The 17,184-nt window shown below is 40.6% G+C and overlaps 1 protein-coding gene across 2 annotated transcripts in view; it reads right to left on the bottom strand.

Moving 5' to 3' along the window:
* Positions 1-17,184, bottom strand: part of CACNA2D3 (calcium voltage-gated channel auxiliary subunit alpha2delta 3) — a 788,131-nt gene that overhangs the window by 282,014 nt on the left and 488,933 nt on the right. For both annotated transcript variants that reach the window (XM_073811245.1, XM_073811246.1), the window contains one exon: positions 4,268-4,346. In XM_073811245.1, the coding sequence (XP_073667346.1) occupies positions 4,268-4,346 (79 nt within the window). The remainder of the gene's footprint in view (positions 1-4,267; positions 4,347-17,184) is intronic.

The following is a 17,184-nucleotide window of genomic DNA, read 5'->3' as shown; positions in this document are numbered from 1 at the left end:
AACAGAGTCTAAAGAGGCTTACCAGGGGCTGGGGGTTGGGGAATTGGTTGAAGAGTACAAAAAAAGAATTATACAAAGGTATCTGAATAACTGTCATTTTTGCCTTCTTCCACCTTTTCTGAAACAGCAAAAAATTTTAATTGGCAGTTTTTCCCTACTCCAAACAATCATTCTGGCCTCATAAATTTGACACTTGGAAAGGTATAGTGAGGTTAAGAGATTTCTAGTGGGAAAAGGCTATGGGTCTGAACTTCCAAGGAGGGCTCAGGCCGCCAGTTCTCTTTCAAACAAGGAGAGAATGACCTATTAGCCTATCAACGAGGGACAGGCTGAGTAGATAAACAAGACAGACTCACGTGGCGTTTCCATTCGATCTAATGATGACAGATAAGTTGAGAACCAAATACAGAGACCCTTCTTCATTTGCACAGCTGGAAAATACTCCATTCACCATGATTTTTGAAGGAGAATCAGGCAGTGCTTATTTAAAAGCTTGGCACACTGAACATTACAGAAGGTCATCAAGGCTTTATGGAGTATCTGGGCTAGTTGGCCCCTCTTTTCAGTTTTCCCAGTTCACTTGTTTAACCAATAGTGTGAATGCAGAATTTTAAGTTCCATAAGCCATTCTACAGTGGCAATAATTGTTTTAATGTATTTAAAATGGTTTGCTGCTTTGCCTCATTAGGGCTGGTTGCCTCAAGATAGGACCTAGTTATGCATAAAATGAGACAAACCAATGAGCTCCAGGCCTCTCTGGATTTTGCTAGTGGACTGGAGGAGGCAGAGAACTCCTGTGAGGGCATGAATATTCCCAGACATCCATTTACAGGGGGCAGTGCCAGAGGTCCACTGACTGAGAACTGTCTCCATGGCTACCATACTTCCAAACAAGAAGTTTCACATGGATAGCAGGTCCTTGACCACTGACCCAGGGACAATGAGCTGGTCCTGACAACTCCTGCTCCTCCCTAGGGTCACTCTGGTCAGTCAGCCAACAGGCTTCTCCCTGGGCTTCCCTGGGTCTGCTCTGGTCCCCGAATGCTAATGCTTCATTTCACTGAAGAACTTGGCTGAGTCAGGGCAAAAATATGTAAGGAGGGGGGCGGGCCCTCCCTGGACCTCATGTCACTTGAGATGAAAAATGTTATGCTGCCTCCATACTATAACAATCTGAGAGTATAAACAATGATTTAATTAATGACCATAGAAGAATACTTGCTCACCGACGTTACGCTGGTCTAAACCCCATAACTGACGCAACATGAAGCCGATGTTTATATGGGCACAGATGACTGGAACCTGACATTTTGATGGCAACTGCTACTTTGAAGAGTGGCAAACAATGACATTTTATTCCCAAGGCCCTTTAGAAGAGAAGCAGAGGAGGAAGGTGAAACTATTGTGAGGGACTGACTCTGGCAGGGAAGGAAACAACTGGATTTGGACAGGAAGAGAAGGAGAATCACTGAGGAATCCAGCGGCCGGGCCAGCTAAGCAGCTACTATTACCTCCTTGAATTTTCCAAGTTGCTGCGCTCAGAACTTATAAATCTAAAGGGCTATATTCTATGGCCAGGCCCCGAAATACTCTGAGTTGACTAAATTGTCTTCAAAAGGATTCTTCAAAGGTTCTTATAAACAATGACTAAAACTAAATTATGGTGTAATATTAGTTGATTAAGACAAGACTTCAATCTGAGTAATTTTCATCAGCTGGACACAGACAGTGGTAAAAACAATAACCCATGACTAAATGCATACTCGCTGATGGGAAGAGTTGCAGTCTGATGTGGCAGGAGTAACATGAAAACTTTTAAAAATTAAAAAATGGAAAGGAACTCTCTTTCAAGACCACAGAATCAAGGAAAAAATTGAGAAAGTGTAGCTCACTCAAATGTCAGTGAAGTTCCAAAAAATATCTCAATGGTCTGTTTTCTCAGAGGCAACCTAGGATCCATTCAGCCTCCATCTCCTCATGCCTACTTTCCTTCTATATTTCCTCTTCAAATGAAGCCAAATGCATTACTCTGAGACAATGAGAATTACTGATACCTTTGAGTGAGGTGAGCCAGCCAATAAACTAAAATAATTGCAGAACATGTTATTTTAGAGCTTCAAGGAAATGTTCAAACCTTTCATGCAGTTCTCCATTTTTAGATGAGGAAATTGAGACTTGCTTCAAAGATTTCTCCAAGTAGAAGCAGATAATAAAACACAATGCCAAGCAAAGGGAAAGTGAGGCAGAGGTTTACTTGCTTGGCTAGGCACCTTTTCCCTGAGAACTTCCCGTGTCCATCCACCTGCAGAGCACATATATTTTTCTTTGTGGCCTTACCTCTGCCTACATGCAATTCCGCAGGGGAAGACCTGTCCCAAGCTGGGTGCCAGAATCATTTTTTGGATAAGATATAAACTCTCCTCTCTCCACAATAGGTGTTGTGTGGATAGATGGGTATGCACAGTGTGAGGTAGCTATTTTTGACATGTACATGCCCTAGCAGAGAAGGTCTATCTACAGAGAAGAAGAATGCCACGGAATGTAGAAAAAAAACCAAGAAGGAAAAGAAAAACAAAAACACAGCCCCTGGTCCCTCATGAGACATAAGCTTCCCTTCCCACTCTGGGTTCTGACTCACTCTCCTCTCTCTCCAAAACACTCTTCTTTTTAATTTCAGGGAGCAACTTTGGTTGCTTGCAACTAAAATAACTTTGTCTTAAGTCACCAAAACTAAAGCTGAGACCTGCCAACCCTTCCCTGAGTCCTCTTTCCTCCACTAACATACATATATTGGAACTTTTATAAAGGACGGCATAACAGGCAAGGTAGAAATAGACCACCTACATCCACCAATACCAATTTACTGTGCAACAGGACATATCTTCATTTATTAGTATTTATAGTCAATTTGCTCATTTTTCAAACCTTAAAGAAGCAGCCACTCTACATAGAGCAGGAGGTTGGGCTGAGTGCTCAAGAGGAAATCAGAGTGACAGGCTACTCTCAGGGACTGTATAGCCTCAGAGCAGAGATAAGACATAACCACAGATCAATATAACACTAGGAAATCATATGGGCCATTTCTGTGCCAGGCACTAAGCTGCCAGCTTTACCTGCACGGCCTCATTCATGCTCACAGCATCTGACTGGGGCAGGTATCATCACTATCTCTGTTCTGTAGGTGATATAACTCAGACCCAGGTAGGTATGGTAACATCCACCACCGTGATTGGTGTTTGGTAGAGGCTGGATTTGAACTCAAGGAGTTTGGGTTAAGACTCAAGGAATCTAGAATATACCACCTATTTTCCTCCTTTGCTTTGCCTTCTTGGTTGTGTGTAGACTGAAAAGAAGCCCTTCATAAGACTGGAGGCCCTGTTCCTTCCCTCCCTGTGCCTTCCCTAAAGCATTGTTTCCAACACACATCAGGGCCTGTCAATGTAGAAAATTAACCTGTGAAAGTAGAAAAGCTAACAATTATTGAGCACTTACTAAGTCTCAGCACTGAACTAGGCACCTAATCTGTACCATTTCATTTTTTAACCCTATATTCAATAAAAATCAAAAAGAAAAGCTATTATCACCCTCTCCACTTTGAAGATTAGAACACTGAAGCAGGTTAAAGTTAACTAAGTTAATTAGTTATGTAGGTTAAGTTATGCTATGGGAACATATCAAACTGGAAATCTCACTGGCTTAACACAAAGGTTTATCACACAGACTATATATCCATCATGGGCTGGCAGATGGCAGAAGACAGGGTGAGCGGAAAGGCATCTGCTCCATGCGGCCACTCAGGTACCCAGGCTATTTCATCTATTCCATCATGTAGCTTCAGAGTTCATAGGAGCAGAAAAGAATAGATACCACCAAACCAGCTCTTAAATGCTTTAGCCCATAAATGACCCAGGTTGGTTTTGCTTAAAGCCTGTTGGCCAGAACCAGTGCAAGGGGCTGGGAATGGTGAGTGAGCACATGGATATTTGGTGTGTGGTGAATGGCTCTGCCATAGTAATTCTTCCAAGGTTACTCAGTTACTAAGCAATAGAGTGGAGAGGCTTAACCACTCCACTTGACTATGTCCTCAAAGTTTATAAACACATTTTGGGAGAAGTTGTTACAAGTCAGTCATAATCATTTAGAAACATCCAGACCTTATCTTAGAATTCATAGCCTTCTGATAGAACGCTCCACTTTCTCGTGACTGTCTCTGTTTCTACACATCCACGGAGAAGTTATTCAGAACTGAACCCATCGGGAGACCTACCTTTATTGGCACAGGCCATCCACTTGAGATTGTCTGCAAAAGCAGCCTCTCTTCCAATGAGGTACGTGAAGATGCGAACCTGAGAGGAAGAGGAACACACGGATCAATGGTTTTCAGTTTTCACCCTCCTGCCCAGACCACAAGCATGGCTCACACACATGTGATTTACCTGCTTAATGCCCCATGCTTCCCATCTTCAGAAACATATTTAAGACATCTGAAGTAAAGTCAGCTAGAAATATACGCAAAACTGGGGCCTTTGATCTTTTAACCCATATGGCACTGGTGGTGTTTGTTTTTCGGTGTGTAACTCGCGACAGAGGAGAATAACTTGAAACGGGAGACTGGCAGCATCGTGGGCCTGGGTTTGCTACAGTTTGCTACACATATATGGACAAAGATCATCCAGGTCTGGACCAAATTGGCAACCATTGTCCTCATCCACACAGAAGTACAGAGTGTGCTCTTCTTGGGAATCAAAACACCACTGAAAGAACTTCAGCATGCCCCCCACCCACCCGATGGTAAGAACAGGCTGCAGACACTCTCTTACTGTCTGTGGTGGTAATTAATTGGGATGAGAGGCACAGCCTATAGCCAGGAGACCAAAGGGAACCCTCTCTAGCCTTCCTAAACTTTGGCTCCTAAAGAGCAGAGAACACATATAAAACCTTGGATCTCTCACTTTCTATTGCCTTCTCAAATCTCTATTATGAGGCCAGAATTCTTTGAAATAAAGTACAACCCACCTCCCAGAGTTGTACTTGAGGGTTAGATGGAAGAAAAACAAGAAATTAAAAGGGTTAAAATCCTTTGGTTCACATTTTAAATGGCATGTGGGTCAATACCACACAGTCCAAACAAAATTCTTCTGGCAGGTGAAATCAGTCCTTCAGCCACCAATTTATGACTGAGTTAAATGCAGACATGGTATTAGATGAATTACATTCAACATGTGGCCCCAAAGTCTTTCCAGCTGATGTCTCCTCCACTCAGCCAGACTGGGTCAAGCACCCCTACGGTTCCTTCAGAGACATTATTGCAGCTGTTGTTAACTAGTATCTTGTGTGGTTATACCTGTGAGGTTGATCTCCACTAGACCATCCACCTGACAAGGGAAAGGATGGCTGTGCTTTGATGGGGCACAGTGCTTGGAATATTACAACTCAGTAAATGAATGGATAAAAATGTAAATGCACATAGCTGACTGAAAATTAAGATTTTGCTTTAGTTATGAGTAACCTCTTAACTGAGACATATAACTGGAAGACTATAGTTCTTACGTGATGGTTTATTTCCAATGTTTAAATATATATTATCATTGTATAGCCTTAGTCTGTCCTCATTTGTGTTGAGTAAGGCAGTTATTTCATCCATCAACAGCTCCTGCAAGGGGGCTTCTGGGGCAGATGAGCAGACACAGAGGCCTTTGCTTTGCCTCTCTCATTCCCCCAGCTCTTTTCCACACTATTCCCACCGGAATCACATTGGGAGGAGGGATTTTTTTTTTTTTTTTAATTGGGAGATTCTGACTCTCTTGGGGGAAAAAAAAATAGAAGATGCAACCTCATAGGCCCAAAGTGGTCACCACTGACCTTCCTACACAGAGCTGTCCCCTGTTCACTTTTCCTGCCTGGCCACCGTTAGCTTTTAGCTCAAAATGTCTGACTAATAAAAACCTGCACAAAGCAAGTTCTTAACGAAGCAGAAAGCATAAAAGATAGCTCTTAGGAAGTGAAGCTGTGAGTCTATCTTTGCAGGCAAAGAGGAAAAGACCTGACGCAAAGCAGCCTATCTGTTCTGAGCAAAGATACCTGCAGGTGCCAAACCTCCTCTGCCATCCAGGTGAAGAACCTGAGGACAAACTGAGTTCTCTCTTGGAGGCATAGTTAAAACCCCAGAACAATGCTGTGAACCATTCATGAAAACTTAACACAGTTTCTGATTTTAAAATATGGCAACCCATTTGGAAAACCAGTAGGATTGCACCAAACTTCAGACTAGACATGATTACACAGGAATAATGTGCTAACAATAACCACAATCATGCAAACCAGCACCACGACCCCCTCCACCAGCACCGCTGCCCCTACTGCCAACACTACTGTGGCTTCTCCAGTCAGCACCATCCCCTGGGTCAGGTATGTGCAAAGACATTTATAGCATTATACTCATTTTGTTGGTTTGTATTTTATTTTATTGCTTATGAAAGAAAATCAGAATCATGTTAAATATTTCCATTTATGTGCAGCCCTTGGCTCCCAGTGAATTGGCCCCCTTATTTGAGTAGAAATGGCGTGGAAATGACTCGTTGCCTCTCTGCATATAAAATAAACATAATCAAACAATACTGGGTTCATGCCCTGGATTTCTCACAATAATGCCTTTCAACTGGCAACAAAATGAAGGGACTTTACTCCAAAATAAATATTCTGGAGATCCATTTAACAACAGGATTTTATATCTGTAATTTTTTCAGACTCAGTAATTCTACCTCTAGGCATTTATCTATAGCCAGGATAACAAATAAAATGTCTATGGGGGCCAAGCAGGTCTAACAGAGATGACATGAAGTCACAGATGTATGGAGAATTGTAGAGTGCATATATTCTTAAAGCCCTATAATTCGGTTTTAGACATTTTCACAAATACACAAATATGTAAAAAACAAGGACCTTCACCTTTATTCTTTGTAATGGTTAAAACCTGTTAAATTCCAAGCTTCTCTTGATAGCTGATTGGCTAAAAAACTCATGGGACATTCATGTAGTGGAATACCATGCAGCTATGTACTCATGAGAAAGACATCCATTATAACTTGGCAAGGGGGAAAGCAAATTGTGGGATATTGTGTACCTATATTGTGTATTCTATAAATAGAATTCTATTTTTTTCTAAAAGCCCCTTTTAGAAAAAGGGGCTTACACTTTTTACTCTGTAAACTTCTATATCCTTTGAATGTTTTTACAAATGAACAAATATTGCTTTAATAATTAAAGATCATTTTAAATGAAAAGAAAGTAACGACACTGCTACTTCCTGAACCATTCTCCATGGACATAGGAAAAGTAAATGTACCAGTGAAAATCAAATAGGAGAAGAGATGACCTGTGGAAATTAAGTTCTGGCCTTGCATCTTGTAGGGTGGGCTGCCTTACTCCACTGCTCAATGAAATGAGTGCAAAACTTCTATGAGTAATAGAGTCAAACTGTTCCTCATTTCCATCTCTAACAGATTCTGTAACCTTTTGGATTTTATGTCCAATAATTGGAGATTTCTTCCCTAAGAAGCTCCATCAAACAAACTTTGACAAGTCTGCCTAGAGCCCAACTAATTTTACTATATGGCAAGCCTCCTTAGCAGAGACAGATGGGGATGGTTCTGAAAGCCAGGTTCATAGCACAGATGACAGGGAAGGGGCCATGGCACAGTTCAGACCAGGGCAGTCATCAGGACACACCGAAACTCCACAGAAAGCCAGGCTTTTGTGCTCATCATCCACAGGTATGAATGCGTCACTTTCATTACTGCAGCACAAAGGCAGGAGGCAGGGGGAAGTCTACATCAACCTATTAGTTCATTTTGATCTCCCATTTGAGTTTGGATGGTCTTTAAATATTCTACAAACCCAATTAAGCTTAATAAAACGTTAGGATGTGGACACTTCAAAGTCACTTAATTTAACTTAGTATAAAACTTCCCAGATGACACAAAGAACTCAATCCAGTTTTTCCAAAACACAGATTATGCTTCTTACTCATTTAGATACAATTCCCTCCAGAAACTTAGAGGAGTACTATTCCTCTCAACCTTTAGTGCACATAGGGTAGTTTGAGTTTGCAAAAATAATCAATCAAATTCTCCCCTTCCTACAGCCATTAAACAGGGGAAGGAGAGTGGCTGCCAGCAGAACTATAATGGGGCAACTGTACAGCCAGGAAACAGGCTGCTGCTGCCTTCACAACTCCCTTCAGTGCTGAAGGAGAAATAACCAATGCCCATGCTTTTGAGACAGTCCAAGGGTAGAATTCATCATCTGTCACAAGTAACTTCTGAGCACCAAGTATGTGCCAGGGACCATTCTTGGTGTTGGGAATATTACGGGTAAAGAGAACAAACTCTCTGTCCTCAGGGAGCCAACATTTTCATGAGAGTAAAACAGATGATAAATGGCAGATTCATAAAATGATTATGTATTTGTTGAATTAAAAACTTACAAGGAAAATAAAGCAGGGTTATGCAATGGAGACTGATGGGGGCTGCTATTTTAGAAAGGGAGGAAGAGAAGGCCTCCCCAATAAGGTGCTGCTTGAGCAAGGATCTGGACAAAACATGGGTGGAGCTCGGGAGCACGCCATATGCCTACTGGGGAAGAATGTTCCAGGTGAAGGGAGCAGAAGGTACAAAGCCTTGAGATAGGGATACGCAAGGGATATTGACAAGACCAGTATGGATGACGTGCAGTCAGGTAGGAGAGATTGTACAGGATGAAATTGGACAGACAACAGGTGCCTAATCATGTGGGCCTTGCAGCCTCTGTTACAGCCTGGGCTTTTTCTGTAGCAAGAACAGAAGCCATAGGAGGAACTGAGTAGAAGCCTGATGTGGATTGACACATAATCCTGTGAAAGGATCATTCTGTCTGCAGTGTGGAGAACAGGCCTTAGAGAGTTGTGCTCATCCTGGCTGCCCATTCAGCTTTCCTGTGATGTTCTTACAGTTTTGAATGCCCAGGGCCCAACCAAGACAATCAAATCAGAACCTCTGATTTGGGCAGGGCCCAACTTTAATTGTCCCCATGGAGAGTCCAATTTGCATCCAAGTTTGAGGACCACAGCCATAGGGAGATAGGAATAGAAGCACAGACACTAAGTAGGAGGCCACTGAAACACTGCAGGTGAGAGATGACAGTGGCTCTGGACAGGTGGGTGAGAGGTCTCAGACTTCACTGGGCATCGGAATAACCAGTCCCCAGCACCCATCCTCCAGAGATTCAGATTAAGTAGGCCCAGGGATCTACATTTTTTAGAAGAACCCATGGTGGGTCTGAAACAGGTGGTTGGAGTCCAACACTTTAAAAACATATCACCAAAAAGATAAGGCCTGAACAAAAAGAAGTGGCATTGGGAATTAAGAAATATTTGAAGCCATTTTCAATAAAGTGATTCTATAGATTGCAAAGGATTGGGGCTAAACTTGAAGGAGTTTACAAATCCATTGGGTGGTTAAAAAAAGAAACAGAAGAGCTGGATCAAAAGGACATTTTTAAAGAAGCCTGTGTCAATCCAACAAGGCAGGAATATCAGACACCAGCTAGACTGGGCAAGCAGGATCAGCCAACTGCACTTTCTTCTTTCCCAAGAAAGGGCAGATCTGTACCCAGATGTCTGTAGCTGCTGAGCTGGGTGTTCACACCCAAAGCATTGCTTTTTTTTTTTTTTTTTTTTAAACATCTTTATTGGGGTACAATTGCTTTACAATGGTGTGTTAGTTTCTGCTTTATAACAAAGTGAATCAGTTACACATACACATATGTCCCCATATCTCTTCCCTCTTGCGTCTCCCTCCTTCCCACCCTCCCTATCCCACCCCTCCTGGCTGTCACAAAGCACCGAGCCAATATCCCTGTGCCATGCGGGAGCTTCCCACTAGCTATCTACCTTACTACGTTTGTTAGTCTGTATATGTCCATGACTCTCTCTCGCCCTGTCACGGCTCACCCTTCCCCCTTCCCATAACCTCAAGTCCGTTCTCTAGGAGGTCTGCGTCTTTATTCCTGCCTTACCCCTAGGTTCTTCATGACATTTTTTTTTCTTAAATTCCATATATATGTGTTAGCATACGGTATTTGTCTTTTTCTTTCTGACTTACTTCACTCTGTATGACAGACTCTAGGTCTATCCACCTCATTACAAATAGCTCAATTTCATTTCTTTTTATGGCTGAGTAATATTCCATTGTATATATGTGCCACATCTTCTTTATCCATTCATCCGATGATGGGCACTTAGGTTGTTTCCATCTCCGGGCTATTGTAAATAGAGCTGCAATGAACATTTTGGTACATGACTCTTTTTGAATTTCGTTTTTCTCAGGGTATATGCCCAGTAGTGGGATTGCTGGGTCATATGGTAGTTCTATTTGTAGTTTTTTAAGGAACCTCCATACTGTTCTCCATAGTGGCTGAACCAATTCACATTCCCACCAGCAGTGCAAGAGTGTTCCCTTTTCTCCACACCCTCTCCAGCATTTATTGTTTCTAGATTTTTTGATGATGGCCATTCTGACTGGTGTGAGATGATATCTAATGGTAGTTTTGATTTGCATTTCTCTAATGATTAATGATGTTGAGCATTCTTTCATGTGTTTTTTGGCAGTCTGTATATCTTCTTTTGAGAAATGTCTATTTAGGTCTTCTGCCCATTTTTGGATTGGGTTGTTTGATTTCTTGTTATTGAGCTGCATGAGCTGCTTGTAAATTTTGGAGATTAATCCTTTCTCGGTTGCTTCATTTGCAAATATTTTCTCCCATTCTGAGGGTTGTCTTTTGGTCTTGTTTATGGTTTCCTTTGCTGTGCAAAAGCTTTGAAGTTTCATTAGGTCCCATTTGTTTATTTTTGTTTTTATTTCCATTACTCTAGGAGGTGGGTCAGAAAGGATCTTGCTGTGATTTATGTCATAGAGTGTTCTGCCTATGTTTTCCTCTAAGAGTTTGATAGTTTCTGGCTTTACATTTAAGTCTTTAATCCATTTTGAGCTTATTTTTGTGTATGGTGTTAGGGAGTGATCTAATCTCATACTTTTACATGTACCTGTCCAGTTTTCCCAGCACCACTTATTGAAGAGGCTGTCCTTTCTCCACTGTACATTACTGCCACCTTTATCAAAGATAAGGTGTCCATATGTGCATGGGTTTATCTCTGGGCTTTCTATCCTGTTCCATTGATCTATCTTTCTGTTTTTGTGCCAGTACCATACCGTCTTGATAACTGTAGCTTTGTAGTATAGTCTGAAGTCAGGGAGCCTGATTCCTCCAGTTCCTTCTTTCGTTCTCAAGATTGCTTTGGCTATTCGGGGTCTTTTGTGTTTCCATACAAATTGCAAAATTTTTTGTTCTAGTTCTGTGAAAAATGCCAGTGGTAGTTTGATAGGGATTGCATTGAATCTATAGATTGCTTTGGGTAGTAGAGTCATTTTCACAATGTTGATTCTTCCAATCCAAGAACATGGTATATCTCTCCATCTATTTGTATCATCTTTAATTTCTTTCATCAGTGTCTTATAATTTTCTGCATACAGGTGTTTTGTCTCCTTAGGTAGGTTTATTCCTAGATATTTTATTCTTTTTGTTGCAATGGTAAATGGGAGTGTTTTCTTGATTTCACTTTCAGATTTTTCATCATTAGTATATAGGAATGCCAGAGATTTCTGTGCATTAATTTTGTATCCTGCCACTTTACCAAATTCATTGATTAGCTCTAGTAGTTTTCTGGTAGCATCTTTAGGGTTCTCTATGTATAGTATCATGTCATCTACAAACAGTGACAGCTTTACTTCTTCTTTTCCGATTTGGATTCCTTTTATTTCCTTTTCTTCTCTGATTGCTGTGGCTAAAACTTCCAAAACTATGTTGAATAAGAGTGGTGAGAGTGGGCAACCTTGTCTTGTTCCTGATCTTAGTGGAAATGCTTTCAGTTTTTCACCACTGAGGATGATGTTTGCTGTGGGCTTGTCATATATGGCCTTTATTATGTTGAGGAAAGTTCCCTCTATGCCTACTTTCTGCAGGGTTTTTATCATAAATGGGTGTTGAATTTTGTCAAAAGCTTTCTCTGCATCTATTGAGATGATCATATGGTTTTTCTCCTTCAGTTTGTTAATATGGTTTATCACATTGATAGATTTGCGTATATTGAAGAATCCTTGCATTCCTGGAATAAACCCCACTTGATCATGGTGTATGGTCCTTTTAATGTGCTGTTGAATTCTGTTTGCTAGTATTTTGTTGAGGATTTTTGCATCTATGTTCATCAGTGATATTGGCCTGTAGTTTTCTTTCTTTGTGACATCCTTGTCTGGTTTTGATATCAAGGTGATGGTGGCCTCGTAGGAGGAGTTTGGGAGTGTTCCTCCCTCTGCTATATTTTGGAAGAGTTTGAGAAGGATAGGTGTTAGCTCTTCTCTAAATGTTTGATAGAATTCGCCTGTGAAGCCATCTGGTCCTGGGCTTTTGTTTGTTGGAAGATTTTTAATCACAGTTTCAATTTCAGTGCTTGTGATTGGTCTGTTCATATTTTCTGTTTCTTCCTGATTCAGTCTTGGCAGACTGTGCATTTCTAAGAGTTTGTCCATTTCTTCCAGATTGTCCATTTTATTGGCATAGAGTTGCTTGTAGTAATCTCTCATGATCTCTTTTATTTCTGCAGTGTCAGTTGTTACCTCTCCTTTTTCATTTCTAATTCTATTGATTTGAGTCTTCTCCCTTTTTTTCTTGATGAGTCTGGCTAGTGGTTTATCTATTTTGTTTATCTTCTCAAAGAACCAGCTTTTAGTTTTCTTGATCTTTGCTATCGTTTCCTTCATTTCTTTTTCATTTATTTCTGATCTGATTTTTATGATTTCTTTCCTTCTGCTAGCTTTGGGGTTTTTTTGTTCTTCTTTCTCTAATTGCTTGAGGTGCAAGGTTAGGTTGTTTATTCGAGATGTTTCCTGCTTCTTAAGGTGGGCTTGTATTGTTATAAACTTCCCCCTTAGAACTGCTTTTGCTGCATCCCACAGGTTTTGGGTTGTCGTGTCTCCATTGTCATTTGTTTCTAGGTATTTTTTGATTTCCTCTTTGATTTCTTCAGTGATCACATCATTATTAAGTAGTGTATTGTTTAGCCTCCATGTGTTTGTATTTTTTACAGATCTTTTCCTGTAATTGATATCTAGTCTCATGGCATTGTGGTCAGAAAAGATACTTGATACAATTTCAATTTTCTTAAATTTACCAAGGCTTGATTTGTGACCTAAGATATGCTCTATCCTGGAGAATGTTCCATGAGCACTTGAGAAAAATGTGTATTCTGTTGTTTTTGGATGGAGTGACCTATAAATATCAATTAAGTCCATCTTGTTTAATGTATCATTTAAAGCTTGTGTTTCCTTATTTATTTTCATTTTGGATGATCTGTCCATGGGTGAAAGTGGGGTGTTTAAGTCCCCTATTATGAATGTGTTACTGTCGATTTCCCCTTTATGGCTGTTAGTATTTGCCTTATGTATTGAGGTGCTCCTATGTTGGGTGCATAAATATTTACAATTGTTATATCTTCTTCTTGGATCGATCCCTTGATCATTATGTAGTGTCCTTCTTTGTCTCTTTTAATAGTCCTTATTTTAAGCATTGCTTCTTGAAATTACAATAGCCCCACTATTTGGTCTCAATACAGAGGAAAGGGCTGGGGACAGGGCACTCAGGAGCCTCCCAATGTACAGTCTTTACTTTTGTTTTTAAAAACAAAGGCAGTCTTTTACTTTAAAATAACATTTAACTATAAATGCAGTATCTCTACCTTTAAAAACATGCAATTTATGGATTATAAGTATAAATAAAATTTGCTAAAAGAATCATCCAGTTACATATGGTTGCCCACACCCATGTGTTCCATATTTCAATTCAGCTAAGTAGCAGCCTATGCAAACAAGCATGTAGACTCACCTTCACATCTTCTCACCTACTTTTGTCCCTTTTGACTCACTGTCCAACTCAATTATCCCCTAAAATATACCCAGGATTTCTCAAAAATGGTACACAACTTCAGCTTTAGAAAGAAGTCTTCTGATGTCTTTGTGTTTTAAAGTCAATTGTTACTATGTTCTTAACCTGTATCTTCACAAAAAATATTCCTAACCAACTTCTATTGTTATTTGCTCATTTCTATGATTTCCGATGCAGGGAAGCATTTCTGAAAAAAATCTTTAATCTCTAAGCAGAAAATGAGAGCTGGAACTTGATTAACCACAAAAATGCTTCATAAATCACTGCCAATATTTGTCTTCATGAAAATTCTGCAAGAGTAGAGGTGGGCTCAGAGAAGGTGGATGCCAGTGAAAACAGTTTTATTGAGCAGGCTGCTTTAATCTAGAAGCCATCATGCTCATAATAAAAGAAGAAACATCTTTATCCAGAAGGACAAAAGAGGCAAATAATGTAACAGTGTCCTGAGCAGCAATAAAATGGGATAAATTGAATTAAATTACAAAAGTAATAAAGTTTCAACAAATGAATATCATAGACCATTATGAAAAATGGACTGTCATTTTGGGGATGCTCTAAGAGTCTGTATAATCTCCTTCCTCTCAAGCACAGCACCTGATATCTCATGTGTGGTACTGAAAATATCCTAATTCAGAAAAAATTGCCATTTGTAATCTTCTGGCCAGGGATGGAAGTCCAGTTTTATGGCCATGTATTTTTCCAAGTGAAGGAGATGGCTGTCTCTGGGTCACCCAGAGACTGTTAACTTAGGTTAGCACTGTGGAATAGAGATTAAACACCACTTCAAGGAGCACTAAGAAGTCAAGCTATAAGTATCCTCAAAGGTGGGTGATACAATTCATTAGACTATCCAGCTCCATTAACTTCACTCGGGGTATTTTTGATGCTCTGCTATCTGGGGACTTACTGTCCTGGAGAAACTGCCCATCCCAATTGTTAGCCAATTTTGGATATAGTAAACAATTTGCCTTCAAGTGCACCTTTGATATGTAAACCAACCAATTCAGACCCCATGCCCCCAACTATCTCCTTTTATCAGGTGTGCACACCCAGGGCCATTATCCACCTGCCCTAATCACTCCAGGGCCAGATAGGTACCAGACAGCTAGGGACAGTCCCTACATCCCTGAGCCCACTGAGATTATTCAATTCTAAGCCTGCTTATCCTGCTTTGCCTGTTTCTTCCCACAAAAACCACAATAAAGGCTTCAACCCATCAGTCCCCTCCCCACTGTCACTAATCTTGTATTGGTGTTTCCCCGTGTGGCCCTGCATAGTATGACATGCCTCTTGCTTCCAGGGGTCTATGAGTATAATAAACTTCTTCCTTCATGACAGTCATTTCCATGTTTATGTGCCTTACTACATTTGATTAAAACGAATACTGAATACCCTTAAAACAGTTGGGAATCAGGAGACTTGGGTTCCAGGTGAGTCCAAACCATACTTACTGTCTTGGCAGTCTTGACTAAGTTAGTGAAACCCTCTGAACTGTGCTCTTTCCACCTACACATGGATCATTCATTCATCCATTTACTGTGATCAACGGTAAATGAGATAATAAATGAAAAGACAGGTTGGAAGCAATGAGTTCCAGTCAGCTAGGGTTGCATTCCACTTGTGTTTCAGACAGTTTGTTGCAGTAAAACCAAACAAGGTGAGCCCAGGAAAGTCAAATCTCCTATTCATGGATGCCTCCCTAACCGTACCCAGAGGTTTGACTGAAGAGGAAACTGACTTTTGTGAGTAAAGAAGAGGATTTTTCTAAGAGAAGGGTTTTGAGAAGCTAAGGATAATGAGATTGAGAGTTCCTAACACAATCAGAATAACATCAGAGGTATAACATGAAACCTTCTATTAACCTTTGCAAAGTCATGAGATCCACCATGAATTTGACAAGGGCTATGGACTTTCTCCCCGCAAAAAAGGCTGAAGGATGTACATTCACAATTTCAGATAAGATTCATGAGGTTTGAGGTATCTCCTCCACCAAAGTCCATACTGGGATTCTCTAAGAACCCTCTGGATTCCAGGTTAAAAACTGCTGTCTTATGTAATTCTTGTATTCTGCACTATAAATTTCTCAAAAACAGATTGTGTTCTTTGGACAAACAAGATGAGTACTTTCATCTTAAGTGCTTGCCAAATTGAGAGAGAAGTTCATTCACTCATTTGCATGCTTATTCTTTGATGATTCAGTGAGTACTAGATATTGGATATCTATGGTCAGATCCAGAAAAGTCACATGGGGAATAAGTCCTCAACATGGAGGAATAAGATGTCAAGAGCCCTGAGACAGAATGGGCATCACTGTAAACCCTGGGTTTGTATGATGACATCAAGTCATGGAACCTCTGAAGGAGCACATTTAAAGGAGCAGGGATGGAATGGACAGACAGACTTGATTCTTGTCTCATTCATTTTTGAATCCATAGAATCCAGCACAATGCCTGGCAAAGAGCCAGCACTCAAACACTTGTTGATTGGCAATGCCATAAAAGTCCCCTTCTACTGATAGGAAGACTCTTGAAAAAAAACTCACCTCCCATGGGTGAGGTGAGGTCAGCTGGGAGGTCCCTCTCTGCCTCTCTTGCCCTCTTAGACCTGGAGAGATCAGTTATTTGTTAACAAGTATGCCCCATCTTCCAAGAAGGCTTACAGATTCAATACAATAAACAAAAAGAAACTCATGTATGTAAAGCTGTTAAATTAAGCAAAACAGATCAGAAAATCCACTTATGGAAAGAGAAGCTAAATGTTCCACAAATTGGGATGGCAGTGTTTTTGCTCATGAAACATCATGGGATCATGTGACTCCCTGGGTTAGAGCCCTCTGATGTCTTCCCATTGCACTTAGGATATATTGCAAACTCCTTATCACAGCTAGATGCCCTGGAGGATGGGGAAATATGACAAAACCGTTCTAGCTTTAGAGTCTTTGTCTCCACCTTTCCCACTGCCTGGAATACTCTTCTCCTCCCACTTTGCATGGCTAACTCCCTCTGATCCCAGTTCCCCTCCTTGGGATCACTCCATTTGTCTCCTCCATGGTGCTTGGTACATTTTGCAGTTACCTTTATGATTTGTTTGTTTATTTGATTTACATCTATTTCTCCCTCCAAACAGAAATATAGATGTTGTGAGGGCAGAATG

Source organism: Tursiops truncatus, chromosome 10 (genome assembly GCF_011762595.2).
Source record: "Tursiops truncatus isolate mTurTru1 chromosome 10, mTurTru1.mat.Y, whole genome shotgun sequence".
In the NCBI taxonomy this organism is placed as follows: Eukaryota; Metazoa; Chordata; class Mammalia; order Artiodactyla; family Delphinidae; genus Tursiops; species Tursiops truncatus.
The sequence above is the reverse complement of the archived record's forward strand: the minus strand, read 5'-3'. Positions and strand labels throughout refer to the sequence as shown.